The 20,156-nt window shown below is 33.2% G+C and overlaps 1 protein-coding gene across 4 annotated transcripts in view; it reads right to left on the reverse strand.

The window, feature by feature from the left end:
• The window catches only part of EIPR1 (EARP complex and GARP complex interacting protein 1), a 206,300-nt gene that overhangs the window by 35,339 nt on the left and 150,805 nt on the right, over positions 1-20,156 (reverse strand). For all 4 annotated transcript variants that reach the window (XM_074288043.1, XM_074288046.1, XM_074288044.1 and 1 more), the window contains one exon: positions 18,040-18,196. In XM_074288043.1, the coding sequence (XP_074144144.1) occupies positions 18,040-18,196 (157 nt within the window). The remainder of the gene's footprint in view (positions 1-18,039; positions 18,197-20,156) is intronic.

The raw sequence follows: 20,156 nt of genomic DNA on the forward strand, positions 1-20,156 counted from the left end.
TATTATAAAGCAAGAGTCACCAAAACCATTTGGAATTGGCTAAGAAATAGACTAGTCGATCAGTGGAATAGGTTAGGTTCACAGGACAAAATAGTGAATAACTACGGCAATCTAGTGTTTAACAAACCCAAAGATCCCAACTTTGGGGATAAGAATTCATTATTTGAAAAAAACTGCTGGGAAAACTGGAAATTAGTATGGCAGAAACTAGGCATGGACCCAAACTTAACACCATATACCAAGATAAGATCAAAATAGGTCTATGATTTAGGCATAAAGAATGAGATCATAAATACATTAGAGGAACATAGGATAGTTTACCTCTCAGACTTGTGGAGGAGGAAGAATTTGTGACCAAAGGAGAACTAGAGATCATTATTGATCACAAAATAGAAAATTTTGATTACATCAAATTAAAAACCTTTTGTACAAACAAAACTAATGCAAACAAGATTAGAAGGGAAGTAACAAATTGGGAAAACATTTTTACAGTTAAAGTTCTCATCTCCAAAATATACAGAGAATTGACTCCAATTTATAAGAAATCAAGCCATTCTCCAATTGATAAATGGTCAAAGGATATGAACAGACAAGTTTCAGATGATGAAATTGAAACTACTTTCATTCATATGAAAGAGTGTTCCAAATTACTATTGATCAGAGAAATGCAAATTAAGACAACTCTGAGGTACCACTATACACCTGTCAGATTGGCTAAGATGACAGGAAAAAATAATGCTGTATGTTGGAAGGGATGTGGGAAAACTGGGACACTGATGCATTGTTGGTGGAGTTGTGAAAGAATCCAACCATTCTGGAGAGCAATCTGGAATTATGCCCAAAAAGTTATCAAACTGTGCATACTCTTTGATCCAGCAGTGCTACTACTGGGCTTATATCCCAAAGAAATACTAAAGAAGGGAAAGGGACCTGTATGTGCCAAAATGTTTGTGCCAACCCTTTTCACAGTGGCTAGAAACTGGAAATTGAATGGATGCCTATCAATTGGAGAATGGTTGGGTAAATTATGGTATATGAATGTTATGGGATATTATTGTTCTGTAAGAAATGACCAGCAGAATGAATACAGGGAGGCTTGGAGAGACTTACATGAACTGATGCTGAGTGAAATGAGCAGAACCAGGAGATCATTATACACTTCAACAATACTGTATGAGGATGTATGAGGATGTAAGTGGAAATCTTCAACTAAGAGAAGATCTAATTCAGATCCAATTGATCAATGATGGAGAGAATCAGAGAAGGAACACAGGGAAATGAGTGTAAACTGTTTGCAATTTCGTTTTTCTTCCCAGATTATTTTTACCTTCTGAATCCAATTCTTCCTGTGCAACAACAACAAAAAATTCGATTCTGCACACATATATTGTATCTAGGATATACTATAACATATTTAACATGTATGGGAATGCCTGCCATCTAGGTGAGGAAGTGGAAGGAAGGAGGGGAAAATTCGGAACAGAAGTGAGTGCAAGGGATAATGTTGTAAAAAATTATCCATGTATATGTACTGTCAAAAAAAAAAAGTTATAATTATAAAATTAATTTTAAAAAAAGATTGCTCCTTCTTTCATTCCAATTCTATCATTATATTGCCCATAAACATGTATATCTCCTCCTAACCTCAAAAAACCTTCACTTGATCTTTACATCTTTGCTAACTATTGCTTTTCAAGATTAAGCTCTTTGAAAAAATATTGTACAACAGATATCTCCATTTTCTCTTCTTTTCTCTAACTTCTGAACCTGTTGCAATTTGGCTGGCATCAAAATTGTTCTCTACAATTACCAATACTCTTTTAATTAGCAAATCTAAAGGCCTTTTCTTAATCCTCAGTATTCTTGACCTCTCCATAACCTCTGACTCTATGAATCTCCCTATTTTCCCTGACTTCTTACTCCTAGGTTTTCAAACTACCATTTAATTCTCTTATCTTCTACTTAGTTTCCTTTGCTAGATCCACATATAGGTCACACACCCTTTAATCCTGTCCCACAAGGTTCTCTCCTGGGCTCTCTTCTTTTCTCCCTCTAAACTATTTCATTTGTTCTCAGGGACTTAGTTACTATTCTAATGATTCTCAAACATATCTATACTACCTTTACTCCAATCCTGCATTTACAAATTGCCTTTAAGACATCTTGAACTAGATATTCTTAAACAGGTCCAAAATGGAACTCATAATTTCCCTTCCTAAACCATCCCCCTTAATATTGAGGTTATATCATCTTCCCAGTGCCTCAGGTTTACTCTTCCTCTTCATCTGTGGGTTCCCCTTCCTTCAGGTTCTAATTAAAATCTCATCTTCCAGGGAAAACTTTTCCCAACTTCTCTTAATCCTAATGCCTTCCCTCTTTCAATATATATTATAAATATATTTGTTTGCTTGTTGTCTCTTTCATAAGAGTTGTGAGTTCCTTGAGGGCAGAAACTGTCATATGTGTCCCCAGCACACAATGCCTGGCATATAGTAGGCATTTAATAAATGTTTATTAACTGAATGAAGTATTTATCAAGTACTTACCATGAACAAAACATTGAGGATACAAAGAGAAAAGACAGTCCTTGCTCTTAAGGAGTTCAAATTCAAATAAGGAAGACAATATATATGGAAGATTTAGCTACAAGTCAGATGGAAAGTTCCCCTGGTCCTGATGATACAATGGCAAAGTAAATGATAATTTTTTTTTTCCTTGATGTCATTTCCACTGATAAAATCTTTTCAGCTTTTGATAGTTGAATAATTTTGTATATCTTCTGGGTCATCAATATCATCCATATCACCTGAAGGAGCTGTTCCGAGTATACTTCTCTTCACTCATTGCTTAATTAGATGATGGGTGATGACACTAATCTATTCCCAAGGCCCTTAGACTCAGGGACTTAAGATATCTCCACTGAAGTCTGAAGAGAGAGCATAGGTAAGTGGTGATGGTGGTTTGATGTACTTGATACATGTTGTTTCTCATCTTTACCTCAGAGTGCTTTACTGCTTCATCTAAGTCTGCTTCCTTTCCTATGATTCTATTTGGTTATTAATTAGTGTGGATAGTGCTCACTCTTTCTCAAAAAAAATAAAATAAAATAAAAATTGAAGCAATAGCATGAAGTTCTTGTGCTCATCTGCCTATTGATGGAAGCTTATCAGTAGTTACTGCTAACAGTGAGCCCCTTTTTCACAATGATAACTGCCTTCAAAGATGGAAGTGAAGTTTGGTCTGAAATCAAGTATGCTATGAAGAAGATGCTGCTATTCTCTTTCTTTCTCTTTTTTAAACAACATTTTTATAGCTTTTTATTTTTCCAAAGTACTTGTGAAGATAGTTTTTAACATTCACCTTTGCAAAACCTTATGTTCCAAATTTTTCTTCCTCCCAGCCACTGACCCCCTCCTACAGACAACAAGCAATGTAATATAGGTTAAATATATAGTTCTTTGAAACATATTTCCATATTTGACATGCTGCACAAGAAGAATCAAATCAAAAGGTGAAAGAAAAAAAATGAAAGGAAAATAAACAACAGAAACAGTGAAAAATACTATGCTTTGATCCACATTCAATCTCCATAGTTCTCTCTCTCTGGATGTGGGTAGCTCTTTCCATCACAAGTCTATTGAAATTGCCTTGAATGACCTCTTTGGGTTTTTGTTTGTTTGTTTTGTTTTTTTGTTTGGTTGGTTTTTTGCTGAGGCAGTTGGGGTTAAGTGACTTGCTCAGGGTCACACAGCCAGCACATATTAAGTATCTAAAGGTAGGTTTGACCTCAGGTCTTCATGATTTCAGGAATGGTGCTCTATGCACGTTTTCATCTAGCTGTCCCGCATCACCTCATTGTTGTAAAGAGCCAAGGGACACTACTATTCTCAAGTTTCCCAGATTAAGGGTCATCTAAGGGGAGATGGTGAACAAGGTGGTGGTAGTCTGGCTTTTCTGGTACAAACTACCTTCTGTCTCTCATTCAGAATGTCCTGCTGCTTTAGCTATTATAAAGTATTTACATTTTTTGGTGGCAAGAACTATTTCATTTTTTACTTTCTATCTTAAGCACCCAGTATAATGCGTCATACACTGCAGACCATTAACAAATATTTACTTGTTAACTAATTATATAAACAGGAAAAGAAAAGGATATGAAAGTGGCACTGGAGAGCAAAGAGTAGGCAGATTCCTCCTCCTGGCTCATTGTGTTAGGAAGCGTGGGAAAGAGGGGCCCGTACAGGAGAGAAGAATAAAGTTTGAGGTAAAGTATTTTTAGTATTTTGTGGTCCACTAAAGTCTCATCGAATTCTAGCACTTTATCTGAATCATGACCTTGGCATGAGTTGGTCGGGGCCCAGAATACAGGCCAATGAAAGCACAGATTTTTTTCTTCTATAACCTTGATGCAGAAAGCTATCCCATGGTACTTCTTCTCCAAACAAATAACCTTCCATTTTAGGTAATTATTGCAACCAGTTATGTGTTGACTCAGTTTTGCCACTGATTTGATTTATTTTGAGGGTATAGTTCGTTTGAGAGTGTAGTTTTGTGCTGTGTGCCCTAAACATGTTTTGTGAATCTTGCACTGTGTGTCCAATTTCTACATATGGCTCTTTTAAAGTACATCATTTTGGCACACTCTCTTTAAGACACCTGTTTTGGCATTTGTTTATAGGAGAGAAGACATCTGAATAACACATGTATACACGCAATAATATGCCTCACTGAGAGTACTATAGTACTAGATCTAAGGTTCCTTTCCATTTTTGTCACTTTTATAAAGTTTATGAGCTTCAATTCAATGATCAAAATGATGGTAATGAAACCATATAAGGATAAGAATAATCACAAAAACCAATGAAGAAGATAAAGCAATGATTAGGAGCCCAATCGGATGCCAATATATCTGATAATCTGAGCAAAAAAGAGGAATATTTATGAAAATGTTACCTAATGACTTCACACCTCTCAGACTGGTTAAAATGACAGGAATACATAATGATAAACGTTGAAGTGGATATGGGAAAACTGGCACACCAATGCATTGTTGGTGGAATTGTGAAATGATCCAACCATTTTGGAGAGAAATTTGGAACTACGACCAAAAGGCTATCAAACTATGCATACCCTTTGATCCAACAATGGAACAAGTATTTATTAAGCAATTCTAGTACTAATTATCTTAAACTTTAAAAATATTATCTAATTTGATCTTCACCATGACTCTGTGAAGTACATACTAGCTATTATTGTTGTTATAATGATTATTATAATGTAATTATCTAAAGAGTAGATTTTAATTTTATATATACTGGGGAGGAATAAACCATGTATAACAATAATTGATCTAAAGAATATGTTGAAGATTACAAGTTACATAATTTCTGAATGTTTAGCTAAATCAATATAAGTACTTAATAAATGTGCTTAACCATAAAGACATTTAATACACTAATTTGAAAAAACTAGCCCCATCTATATATTTTTTTAAAATTCTCTGTTGGAGGGGATGTGGGAAAACTGGGACACTAATGCATCGTTGGTGGAGTTGTGCAATGATCCAATCATTCTGGAGAATAATTTGGAACTATGCTAAAGGGCAATAAAACCCTACATAGCCTTTGATCCAGCAGTCTTACTTTTGAGTCTATAACCCAAAGAGATCATAAAAGAGGGAAAAGAATATGCATTTACAAAAATGTTCATAGCAGCCTTTTTGTAGTGGCAAGGAACTGGAAATTGAGTAGATGTCCATCAGTTGAGGAATAGTTGAATAAGTTATGATCTATGAATATAACAGAATATTATTGTTCTATGAGAAATGATAAGCAGGTTGGTTTCAGAAAAGCCTAGAAAGACTTCTATGAACTAATGCTGAGTGAAGTGAGCAGAATCAAGAGAACATTGCACACAGTAACAACAAGATTATGGACATGATCAACTCTGATGGACTTGGCTCCTCTCAACAATGTGGTAGTTTGGGATACTTCCAATGGACTTTGGATAGAAGGTGCCATCCACATCCAGGGAGAGAATATGGACACTGAGTATGGATTGAGGCATAGTGTTTTCACCTTTTGTTTGGTTGTTTGTTTTTTTCTTTCTCATTTTTTTTTTTTTCCTTTTGGTTTGGTTTTTCTTGTACAATATGATAGGTGTGGAGGTATTAAAAATGTATACATTTGCATATATGTATATGTATACATACATATATACATAAATATGAAACCATAACCTCGATTGACATATCAGAAAGTAGAAATAACCCTAAATGGGTGGGGGGAAAGAGGGGAAATGTTGAAACGAAAGGTTTTGCAATTGTCAATGCTGGAAAATTACCTATGCATAAAATTTTTGTAAAAATTAAAAAAAATAAAATAAAATAACCCTAAATAATCCCATTTTAAGAAAAGAAATTGAATAAGCCATTAATGAACTTCCCAAGAAAAATCCCCAGGGCCAGATGGGTTCATGAGTAAAATCTACCAAACATTTGAAGAATAATTAATTCCAATACTATATGAACTATTTGGAAAAAAAAATAAGCAGAGTCCTACCAAACTCTTTTTATGATGCAAATATGGTGCTGATATCAAAACCAGAAAGAGTCAAAACAGAGCAAGAAAATTACAGACCAATGAATATTGATGCAAAAATTCTGAACAAAATGCTAGCAAGATGATTACAGCAATATATCACAAGTGTTAAATAAATACAAGCTACTGTTACTACTATTATTTCAGCCCATTTCCATATACAGAGTTGGCTAAGAAGATTTTCTTTTCTCATAATTAATAAAAGAGATATATAGATATATGTTAATACAAGTGATGGGGGTTGAGGTCCCTTTAAGATTCCTTTCTAATTGCCCAACCCATGGCTGACCTTGATTCACAAATCCTGGTCAAAGGTACCCTTTGAATATCTGAGCCCAGCCCACTATCAGCTCAGCTTCTCCCAGCCCTCACCTGATCTGAGCTAACTGAAAAGCCAGCCAAGAACTTGGGAGGTACCTCCCATCATCTTCTAGGTATAAAAGAAAAGAGCCAGAGTGCTCTCTTTGCAGGAGCCCTCCCCCCAACACATGTATCCTTCTGACCATGTAGGGATTCCTGCCTGCCCAGCGGCCACCTCTGGCCCTGGCGTCTTTCTAACTGAACTTTACTTCCAAATTTCTACAATAAACCTTTTATTTATCAATCTAGGTTTTCGGGCCTACAAAATTCATTTACAGGGGACACTGCGCCTCATGGGATTATTTTATTATCTATGCACTGAGAAATGGGGTTCCCCCTTTCCTTTCCCTCATTACAAGTACAGATATAGTTATTCAGGAATACCTAATACTCAATAAGCAATTTATATCTACTCCTTGTGCCCATCTTTTCTAAGGATATATATAAATGACAAGCATATATAGTGGTCTTCATTTATAAGTTTCAGAGCACTTTTTTTCCATTAATAAAAAGTTTTCTAGGGAAAGGAAGAAAAAGAATAACTAATAATTCAAAGTAGCAATACACAAGTGTTATGAACATGAAGTTTTTTGTTTTTAATTAAAAAACAAGCATACACATATAAATAATTGAAATGATGGACAGAATCTAAAGTAGATAGAATGTAATTAGCTAACTAGAACTTGGCCACACAAGAGAATTAACATCTCTACTGAAGCAGGTTGGGGTCCCTTTAAGAAACTGTATTTCCTATTGATCTGTGATTCCTTTCAGATTGATCTGTGATTCCTTTCAGATTCCCAGCCCCTCTGGGCTAAGGCACATCCTCCCCAGTCCAGGATGCCAGGGCCTTTGATTCACAAATCCTAGTCAAAAGCAACTCTGAATTCCAATAAGAGATCCAGGCTTATCCCAGCCTCCACTGGATCTGAGCCACCTTGGGTTTAGAAAAGATTTATTTTATAATCTATTTATTTTTAAAAACCACAACCCGAGTTCACTGTATGTTAGTCCAGGCCCTAGATTTATGAAGAATATTTCACATAATATCTGAACCTTCATGAATGGGATCTCCCATTCAAAAGTTGACCAAGACCAATAAGTTATAACCTGACCAAATTTAAGAAGATTATAATATTCAGGCTAAGATATCTGCAGAAGGCAGTGTCATAAATGTACAAAAGACCACAGGTTATGACTCTATTTAAGTTGAAAAACTCCTGAATATAAAAAACTATAAACAATTAATATATTTCATCTCAAACTCTCAGTTCCATGTTTGCTAAGATTTCTAGCTTTTAAATAGAATTCTGTTCCCAATAGTTTCCTGAAATGTCCTAAATTCTGTCTCCAGTCCTTCTATTCATTTAATTTGCTAGCATTAACCAAAATATTTTTATAAACATTCTTTCTCAAGAAATATCATAAAGCCTATTTAAAAGCTCTGTTCAAAAATATTTTTTGAATTTTGTTTAAAAGGTTCTAGTCTAAATATGACTTTATAACTAACACCATTTGAAAGTTGAGGCCAATTCAAGTAACACCATGCTAACTGATAAATATCATTGCATTAATTTAAGTGAATTAATCAATTAATTATTTATTAATTCAATCACTTTGTCTTATGAATGAAGCATTGTTTTGGTGGTTATAAGTGAGACAAAACAATAGGATGTTAACAATATCTGTATTTTGCAGGATAAAATTTATAAGAATAAAAAAATTAAAAGAATAAAATGAAAAAAAATCTTATGATTGGAAAAAAAGATATGGGAACTTTTATGTTCCTAGTAGCATCATGAAATTACACAGCTGTCTTTCTCTTTTCTTTTCTTTCTTGTGTAGAGAAATAAAATAGGAATTTAGAATGCGAGGCAACTAAGATTTTTCACCATCAATAGTTTGAAAAGCCAAGGCAGGGTGAACAGGCTGCCTGTGGCAGAGAAAGAGATATATATCTCAAGGGTCCTTCAATGCAGATACAGCTCAAAGGCTGAAGACAAAGAGATTGTAAGGTTTTGACATCAAGCCTACAGTCAGGATGAAAGCTGAAAAAGAAAATATTAAAGATTAATGAGAAAGATACCAAATTATACCTAAATGGTGATACCTAAGATTTTAAAGTAGCAATGTAAGAACTTTCAGATGATTAGTGTTGACTATGGAATTATGTTATTTTTTAATAAGAAAAGAGAACAGAAAATTCTAGAGGAAAGACTATATAGAAGATTCTAGTAGCACCTAAGCCCAAACCTAACTATTCTTACAGTTTATTATAGCTCATTATAGCACCATTCAATGGTAGTATCTCTAAATTGCAGGATAAATTTTTACAGAGGAAAAGTCATATTTTGATAGCTGATTCTGAAAAATCTAATGGTGCAAAGTAAGAACAAAAGTCACACTGGTGTGTATCTTTATTTGTCATTAATATACTTTTATTTGCCATTCAACATCAAGTTTTATGCATAAGATTAATATTTGCACTAAAAGGTTAGCTAGTAAATATAGGAATAAAGCAATGAAGCCTCCAAAATTATTTACTACAGTGCTAAAAAAAAATAGCAAAATCAGTAAGTCAAAAGAAAAAAAAATAAAGGCATATAAAGACAGGTAAAAAGGAAATAAAACTATCCCTATTTGCTGATGTGATGGTTTATTTTGAAACAAGGATACCAATTAAGACAATAACTTTAGCAAAGTGGAAAGCTACAAAATAAACTCAAAAACCAAAATTTTTATATAAATAACAAAATCCAAGAGAAATTCTATAAATAAATAAATGAAATGGAAAGCTGTTGGTTTGGTTTTTTTTTTTTGGGGGGGGGGAACATTAAAATAAATTACTGGTTATTTTAATTAAAAAAAAAAAAAGCTAAATTACCAGCAACAAAAATGAAAAGGGCAAATTCACTATCAATTAAGATGAAATTAAAGCTATTATTGAGAGGTATTTTGCTCAATTGTATACCAATGAATCTACCAATCTAATTGAAATGACCAAATAAAAAAAGATAAGAGTACTGTGAGACATAAAAATGGATAATTCTGATTAGTTAAATTAAAAAGGATTTTGCATAAACAAAATCAATACAATCAAAATTACAAGGAAAGCAGAAATCTGAGGAGGAGGAAAGGCCTAATTTCGTAAATATATAGAGAAAAGAGTCAAATTCATAAGAATATGTCATTCCTAAATTGATAAACAGTTAAAGAATAAAACTGAAATTTTTCAGAGAAATCTAAAATCACATATGGTCATATAAAAAAAAGATCTAAGTGCAAATGAAAACAATTCCAGAGTGGTTGGAGAGAAATTTGGAACTATGACCAAAGAAATATAAATCTGGGCACATCCTTTGACCAAGCAATACTACTACAAGGTCTGTATGCCAAAGAGATTTTTTAAAGGACCTATCTATACAGTACATTTATAGCAGCTCTTTTTGTGGTGGCAAAGAACTGGAAAATGAAAAATGCTCATTAACTAGGGGATGGTTGAATAATTTGTGGTAAATGTGATGGAATATTATTATGCTGTGAAAAAAAAATAAGCAGGATATTTTCAGAAAACCTAGAAAGACTTACATGAACTGCTGCAGAGTAAAATAAGGAAAACCAAGACAGCACTGCAAATAATAACAGAAATATTGTATGATGATTGATACATTCTATCTATTCAAGCAATATAATGATCTTGCTATCTCAGGGATGAAGGAAAAAAAGAAGAGAGAAAATTTGGAACTCAAAATTATAAAAAAAAAACTGATGTTAAAAATTATTTTAATATAAAATATTATTCAAAAATTATAATTCAAGGTGGAAGAAAATAGTAACCCCAATGGTGGCATGTCTTCTTGATGACTTTCCATTAATGCCATGACTTCCTTAGAAGATAATCCCTCTATAATCCTTAAGAATTGTAGTGATCTGAAAAAAATTGATTAACCATGAGCTTTTCCCTTTGTGGATGACTCTAACTGACCAGCCTGTTCTTCAGCCAAACATCCTATTTTTATCCATATAGTCTTTCAGAACCTCCATACCATGACATGGCATTGGAATAAGACTTTAGTGAATGGTTAGGTCTTCTATGTAGACTTATATATCAAAGAAAATCAAATCATTTTAGACAAAACTTCTCCTTTACACTCAAATTTTATCATTTATTCCTAGGTGATTGAATACATCTAAAAAGATTAACAGTTTTATTATTTTTATAGGCAGCAACCCCTATAATCATTAGCGCTTGTAAAATACGTTGAAATAACTGGTGTATGTAATGTGCAGTAAAAAAGAGAAATTCTATTTTACCATGGATCATCACCATGAAACTAGTGTTATAAACATAAGAAAATAAGCTAGAATTTTAGAGTAACTTGTTACTTCAAACTATGGAGTTTCTTTGTTCATAAAAATCATCTCCTTTTTTTGCTTTAACACACTATAACAATGAATTAGAAGCGACATAAAATAGAATGAACAAGGACACAGTAGCACATATCTAACATTAAAATATTCAATGTCCTTAAAATCATAAAAACTAATAAAAGATTTTTTTTTAATTCTTTAAGCAAACCCCAGCCCCTACCAAAATAAAAATTTAAAAATAACCCTTTTAAGGAAGTTAATAAGGACAATAGCAAAAGGGAGGAATTTTGTTAATGGGAAAAAGAACTTGAAATTTGAAACACGGATTTGGAATCCTGGCTCTTTTACCTAGCTACATAATCTGAGACATTTTACCTCCCTGAGTTTTCATTCCATCATTTATAAGATTGGGGCAATAATACCTATGTAAAAGACTTCATGGGATGGCTGTGAGAATCAAAGGAAAATGTGGAAAATGTTTTTGAAATCTTAAACAGATTATTTGCTTATTTATTCATTAATCAAGTTTTGTTAAGTAACTATTATGTATCATAATGGTGGATGCTGAGTTTTTTAATATGGGCCAAAAAATACATCTTTTCTTTAGGTAATCATATTAGTGAAGAAATTTACTTTCTGATAACCTGAGCTAAGAGTCATATGTAAAAAAAAAAAAAAAAAAATTGCTGTAAAATTCTAAAATAAAGTTAATATGAAATGAATCTAAATTCCGTTTCATTTGCATCTTTCATTCAAGTCCTATTCTAATGAATCATCATATCTTAGAAAAAAAGTGTTAAATATATGGCTAGCAATGAAAATAAGTTTAGAGAAAATGATCACTAAATATCACTAGTATGATATGATGAGTTTTTCAATCACAGCACTGTCAGAAGGATATTTACTAAATCATGGATTTGGGTATATTCTCTGTTGGCAGAGAGAAGACCCACATCAATGAAATCAACAATAATTGAAATATTCCTTTACATATTTATATTTTTCATAAAAATATTCTAGGAGAGAAATCAGGAATGGCATACAAACAGATAATAGAAGTTCCTAAAATGCTAGGAACCACTGCTCTAAACTATGCCATTATTTTATTATGAGATGCCAGTCATTCAATGTTTAAATTCTAAAAAATAATTGTTTTTAGATTAAAAAGGAACTATGTTAAGATTATTTGCTAAAGTATCTTTTTTAAGCACAATTTATAACAAAAAGAAGAAAATCAAATATTTCAACAAATGAGATATATATATGTATATATATGTATGTATGTAATATGGTAAAGTTATTGGTTACTCTTCCTTTTTTATTATGGCTTATAAGGAAAAAAACATAATAAATTATTTATATAGCTTGTATATGTCCCTTTTAAAAATACAGGTCAATTCCTTGTTGGTAGGAAATGCACAACAGAATATTCTATAGCTTTTCTTCAAAGCTTTAATTTTATTAAAGCTAGAGTTATATAATTAAAACAAGTATGTTGCCATCAAATTTTTAAATACTCAAATAATCTATACTACTATGAGATGTGAAAAATTCTAAGTATTTTAAAACATATACCATCAAAAAAAGCATTTCCGGCAGAAATGGCTCAAACTCTTTTAACTAAATTTTCTTAAGCACCTTCTATGTGTCAGAAACTATGCTAGGTACTGGGGATACAAAATAAAAATGAAACAGTCCCTTTTCTGAAAAAACTTTTACTCTACTAGGATGTATATATAATATATCTGAAGAGAAATATTTCAAAATATGCAAAAATAAACAGAAAATAAATTAATGGAATGAGGAAAGATCTGTTATAAAAAGCAGCTATGGAATTGAACTTGGAAGAGAATTAGGGGTTCCAAGAAGTATAGAGAGGAAGAGCATTCCAAAGGAGCGCAGCCTATTCAAAGGTAGATACATAAGAGAAAGAGGATATATAAAAAAAGCAAATTGGTCAGCTTGGTTAAAATACAGAGTATATAAAAGTGTGTAATGTGGAGTAAAGCTGGAACCACTACATGATTTTTTAAAAATCAATTTTATTTTATTTTCATATCATTCTCTCCTTCCCATCTCAATTCTATATTCTACTGAGAAGCAAAAAATCCCAAACCCTAATTCAGACATATAAACAAATCCCTTAATTGCCCTTAAAAAAAAAAAAAGTATCTCCACTGTGAGTCTTTCCTCTCTCCCACAGGACATAAGAAGCATATTTTAATCATGTTTCCTTTAGAATCATTTTGTTCAAAGTTCCTAAGTCTTTCAAAGTTTTGTTACTGTATAAATTGTTTTCCCAATGATGCTTACTTCACTCTCAGTTCATCCAAATGTTCCCAAGTTTTCTGAAAGCATTCCCTTCCATCATTTTTTACAGGCCAATAGTATTCCAATTGTTCAACTTATTCAGCCAATTCTCAATTAATAGGTACCCTCTCAATTTCCAATTCTTTGTTACCACAAAAAAGAATTGCTATAAATTTTTTTGCACATATGGAACTTTTTTATTTCACACTGTCTTGAGATGCTATAAAAGAACCCTAAGGATCAAATAATCTGAACCTCAAAAATTCATGGAGATTTTACCCCTGGGAAAAACAGGTCAGTACAGGAACCCACATGATCCATGGGAGACCAAGTAAGGCTTACACTGACCCCAAAGTGCAGCAGGGATAGAACAAAACCCTAATTTAGGAACTAAAACTGGAAATAAAAACAAACCAAAACTTATTGGTTGATACCAAAGGTATTGACCAATGCTAAAAATTATTGGGACAGAAGTCAGATTTACAAAAGCTAAAGAGAGAGTGAGTGATAAAAAAATGGAAGCACTAGCTATTTTTTCATTCAAGAAATTTTACTATGAAGAGGAAAAAAGAAATTAAATAGTATCTGAATGGTTAAAGGAAAGCTGTAATGTACTTTTATTTAAAAAATTAACCATACAAATATAAAATGGGAGAAATGTAATCAAAGTGATTTTTCTGGAAAAGATCTGGCAGTTGTAGTGGGCTATAAGCCCAAAATGAATTAAAAGTGGCAGGTAATAAAGTTAATTCAATCATACACTATATCAGAAAATGGATAATATACAGAACTAGGTAGTGATGGTTTCACTACAGCCTACTGGGATCATATTGCCACCAGTGTTCAATATTTCTCTACGAAGAACATTGATAAATTGGAATACATACCAATAAAAATTAATGATAACAATACAGGGTGTTGAGATCAAGAATCAATGGAAAGTCATGGAGCTGTTTAACCTAAAAGAAAAAGTCAGGAGGAAGAGGTAGAAAAAAGTGTGAATGAGATTTATCCTCAAATATTTGAAGAGCTGATACCTGGAAGAGGGATTAGACATGTTCGACTTGTCCCTAAAGAGTAGAACTAATCATAATTTGTGAAAGTTACAAAGTGATTAATTAGTGTATGAGGTGAGGAAAACATTTCTAAGAATTAGAGTTCTCTAAGAATAGAAAGGGGAGTCTACAAATATTGACATAAAGGCTACTTGACCCACTTGGCAGATATTCTATAGAAAAGATACTTGTTTAGGCATTATTTGCCCTAGAAGCCTTCTAAGATCTTTTCAATTTAAAAATTCTGTTTACAAGTCTATGAGAAAGAGTTAGCAGAAAGAGACAGAATAAAGATACATGAAAAGGGAGGATGGATATGAAGCAAGGACTACAATGGGTACAAGGAGGTATATGGAAATCTCTTCGTCTGAGATGGGAAAGAAAATAAGTAAGGGCATTAAGAAATTTTGAAGTATGGAGGAGAGGAATCAAGGAATCAAGGAAGGTCTTATTAAATGGTCTCAGTCTTTGCAGTGAAGAAGGAAATTGTATTAATTGCTATAAATAAAAGGCTCTGGGAATGTGGTTGGAGGTGTGATGAGAGATCAAAATATTTGGAATAATTAATGTAGGAAATTCTTTTCAGTTATATCCAACAAGCACCAACCTGGCACATGCTATGTGAGGAGCACTATGTTTGGGAACAGGATACAAGGACAAAACTAAAACAGTCTTTGGTCTAAAGGAGCTTAAATTCTAACTTAGAATCCATAGGGTATTCCCATGACTTGGGTGCCTCTTTTTGCCTACAATCAAACCTGTTATCACCAGCCACAAAAACTGCATGAGCGCTGTCCCTCAGGACCAGTTTGTCATAATCCAAGTCCCCCAAATATTCTACTTAGGACTCCCCTGAAGACAATCTCCACAGGATCTATGTCCTTTAACTCAAGGCCCTTTTTGATTATGATTTAGATCAGTGGTATGAAATTAAAATACAAACAAAAGATATTGAAAGTCACATATTGACTTAAAAAACCAAAGTCTATATATTTTTGTTGCTGTTAATACTTCAAGAAAAAATCAAATGGGAGCTATATTTGAATCTGGCCTGTGTCACACTTAGAAGTGTTGTAAACATTTGATACTTTGGTTTTAGAGCTTTGTCTTAAATATGACATAGAGAATCAACAATTCTTATATGGTCTTGCTAAGCATCATGAATTTTGTTGAGTTAATGCACCTTTTTCTAAAAAAATACAACCTAATAAACTGTGGAATCCAAAGTCACTTAATTTCCCTATGTCTTAGTGTTGATGTCTGTAAAGTGATAAATCAAAAGATCTTTCTAAAATCTGTCTCAGCTCTAAAATCTTGTGACCACATACAATATGCTCCTTTTCTGGAGGAAGGCCATTGTTCTTTTTTCAAGAAGCAGTCACTACAGTTCCTTAACATTACAGAAAATCACTGTAATGGCTTTGTCTTTGTGGGGATCTATGTACCATCAAAAAAGATCTGAATGGACCAATTGTTCATGGTGCAACCATTAACTAACTTGTCCTAAAACTACCTGATGCAAGCAAGAAGTGATCTTAAAGGGGCTTTGATTACATCGTGATCTCTAGGGAAAACAGGCAAAAAATAAAAAACTTCAAAAAATAAGGACTGCCACTACTAAAGCTAAATTAAAAAAAAGTTCTAAAGACAATTAATTATCAAAGAGTTCCCAAAAATAATGTGGATAATGGCAACATCATCAGAATAACATTCCAATGCTGCTGCCACGGTGATCGAATTGAAAAGTTCACCATTCAGATCACACAAATGAAAGTTATCAAAAACCATCTTGTTCAATCAACTAGGTTATCTCTCTTATACTGCTTTAAAATGTGATATTATACACAATGCTTCTTTTACACATAATAATAAAGCTCATATTTATATACTGCTTTAGTATTTACAAAACATTCTCCTCATAAAAGTCCTCTGAAGTAGGCAATATAATATTATATCCACTTTACAAATAAGCAAATTATTTCTAATGTGGCCATCAGGTCAAAAACTCAAGGACTAAAACTGTAATTAGTCTCTAAGACAAGCCCCTCATTTTACAAATGTGGAAACTGATGATCAGGAAACTTAAGTGACTTACCCCAAGGTCACAAGGGAAGTTTGAAAGGTGGTATTTAAAATCAAATTCCTGGATTCTATAAAGTAATTTGATTAAGATTACATAGCAATTAAGAATGCAGAATTAAGAGTATAGCAAAGGTCTTTTGATTCCAAAGCTTTTGTGTAATTTATTCACAAAATGAATTTAAAAATGCATTTCGTCCTACATGTAAATTACTATTTGATTGAATCATTGCTGTGGACAACTTTTAGCAAAAGGTCCCCTTCTCCTTGTTGATATTTGAAAGTTTATCACCAAAACATGAATATATACAGAATTCCAAATACAAAAAGGACCACTGTTTTTATAGTTTTGAGTACAAATCCACATTCTGCTCTCTTTTCATCCTTACTCCTACCTCCCCCAGAATGGGGCCCATTAATTACTTAAAATTTGCCTATCTGATTCTGAGATCATGTGTAATTTTATCCTCTAAAAGGAATTTCCAATTCTTCCCCTATTCCTAAACTATATGGTCCTAGTGCTTACCAGATATAAGGCAACAATTGCTCTAAGGTGGTGAGTTGGGTGTGCTATTATAATCCTATGCTGTATATATCTACATAGCAATGGTCTAGTAAATGTACAATGAATGACTTCAACTTCAAACATCAGATGGAAGAAATAAATGTGACTATAAAGGCACAGAGCATTTATGAAGCATGCTACATAAATATATATATATATGTATATATATATAGTGTGTATGCACATATATATGTATAAATAGTGTGTATGCACATATATATGTATATACATATCTAATTCCATATTGGATAAAACATTATGCATTTTACATCTAATTCCATATTGGATAAAACATTATGCATTTTACCTGAAACAATAAATAAAAATTTTATGCCTAAAATATCTGAAATAAAAGGTATTTATGAAGATAAAGAGAAATATAAAAATGATGTACTATTCAGTGGCTGACTTTTTTTTTATTAAGTCAAGTAGCCATGTGCAACACTGCTTTTTATATGAAAGTAAAAAAGCACAGAAGGAGACAGACTGTTCAGCCATGCATGTGGCAGGACTACACATAAATGTTTCTAATAGACAAAACATCTGGGACCAAAAAAAAAATCAATTTGTACCATTTTTTGGAAAAAAGAAGAGTTTTTAGGTGTGTAATATCGCTTCAACAATATAAATCTGTACAAACTAAGAGCTCTGGTCTATCCTTCAGGCTTGTTCTGAGTATATAAAATATGCAGACTCCTACCAGGCCATGTTGCCATGGGCTGTGTTGTCAAGGTGACAGAGTAACTCCAGGGTCTGAGTGGTGCTTGATGAATCATCAGGGGATTCATGACTGCCTGATTCCAATTCCTTCGGCATCCTCCACACAGCAGCACATGTCATGACTTTACTATCTGAAACTAAGCAATAGAGGATAATGTCAACAGAGCATGATACGTGGCACACATTCAGTATACAATTCATCAACATTTACACAAATCCAGAAGCAGCTCACATCTGCATTTTAAAATATTAAAAATTTCATAAGTGGCATGAAGCAAACAGAGAACACAGAGACACAAATACCTTAAGTTAGAAATCAGTTCAATGCACACAATGCACAATAAGCATGCATTTAAGTCACTTTCCTTGTTTTAAAAAGCATTTTATTACAAATGGGAATTTAATTTCCTTAAAACTGATTTTCTTTCCCTCTTCCTAGACAATTGTCTAAAAACACTGTCATAAAGTATTTAGTATAAATACTTATAACTAAACCCAACTTTAAAAAAATTTTTTTCAATAGTTTTATTGGGTTATGCAAAACTGGAACTAGTAGTTTTAAGGTTGGGAAGGGGACCCCAAAAGTTTGGGGTCACAGACAGGTGTCAGGAGCAAAAGAATTTGCAGGTTTGAATCAATTTCCTAGGCAAAGTTTTATTATAATTGTAATGCCAATTGTAGCAGGCTAAGTTCCAAAAGTGCTGAGAGAGGAGACTCCTTTATCCAGCTTTCTATCATTGACATGTTAATTCTATGGCCCTGAGGTAGGAGAATAGTGGTCCTCTCTGGAATTTGGTTCTAAATGACCAACAGATTATCACTATTGTCTCATGAGTTTGGTCCCTGGAACTATCCTGAGGCCAAACGCTATCTGACAGCAAAGAATTGAGAAACAGACAGAATGTTGTTCTTAGATTGGGAGGGTGGGAAGTCCCTGAAGCAGACTCTAAAGGCAGAAGATTTAGAATTATGGACTTATTATTAGAACAGAAGCCCCCCCCTTAAAATCATGGGACCTCAAAATAATTGCTGGTCCCCCCCCCCCAGAAGCTATGTTACATCAGTAGTATGTTAGGTTCTTACTAAGTGCTAATGAGATGAGATATTAGGTTTTTACTAAGTGCTAAGTCGGTACTTAACAATTTTCTAGTTACAGCCTTTCCTGGGAGTTTGACTTGTGAATTCCTGGGGAAGAGCTTGCATGCTTAGGAGAAGCAAGTTCATTGGTTGAAGTAACTTTTCCCAGAAGCCCTTGCATTATCCCACGCCCATTCTTTGGGAGGATAAAGAGGGCAGCTCTGGAGGAAAAAGAGAGTCTCTGCTCTAGACCAGACTTGAGGAAGCTCTCTGCAGGAAGGGAAATCACTTCTCTGGACGAGAGTTGACGGCAACTGTCTGGAGACAACGGCTCTCTACAGGAAGAAGAATCTGTCTGAGAGATTTGAGTTGACACAGCAGATCTCCTCCCAGAGAGCAATCGGCAGCTTCTAGAGACAACGGCATGTTACAGTAGTATATGTTGGAATAACTGTCATTGTAATTCATCATTTTTTTTAATCCACATGATATTGTTTTTATAAAATTATGTTTTAAATTATGAAACCAAAATTCTGGAAAAATATTTGCATTAATCAGAATTTTATCAGAAAACAATAACATATGAATAAAAAGTGATGCCATCCACCACCGCTACTGGCAGAAAATAAAAGTTTTGTCACTAAAAGGCTAAATCACAACTTCATAAAGAAAACAATGAAATTTTTTTGGACATTGAATTAATTAAAACTCCCCAAAAGAAAAACATTTTAAAAGGACAAGTATTCATTTTCTAGTTCTAAAAAGTTAAGCCTTGACTTTTCACTTCTGAAATGTAATTATCTAATTCTAATTAAGCAACCAACCAACCAATTGATGTTTATCTATTTGAAAAGCACTGTGCTACGAATTATGGAGTATAGAAAGCCATATAACACATTTCTGAACTTCAAGAAATCACATTCACCTATCTTACGACACTGCAGCATTTGACACTGTAGCATTGTTCTAAAACTATTGGGCAAGAACACATCTACATAATTAAACCTTACATTGTAGTGA

The sequence above is a fragment of the Sminthopsis crassicaudata genome, chromosome 2 (genome assembly GCF_048593235.1).
Source record: "Sminthopsis crassicaudata isolate SCR6 chromosome 2, ASM4859323v1, whole genome shotgun sequence".
Classification (NCBI taxonomy): domain Eukaryota; kingdom Metazoa; phylum Chordata; class Mammalia; order Dasyuromorphia; family Dasyuridae; genus Sminthopsis; species Sminthopsis crassicaudata.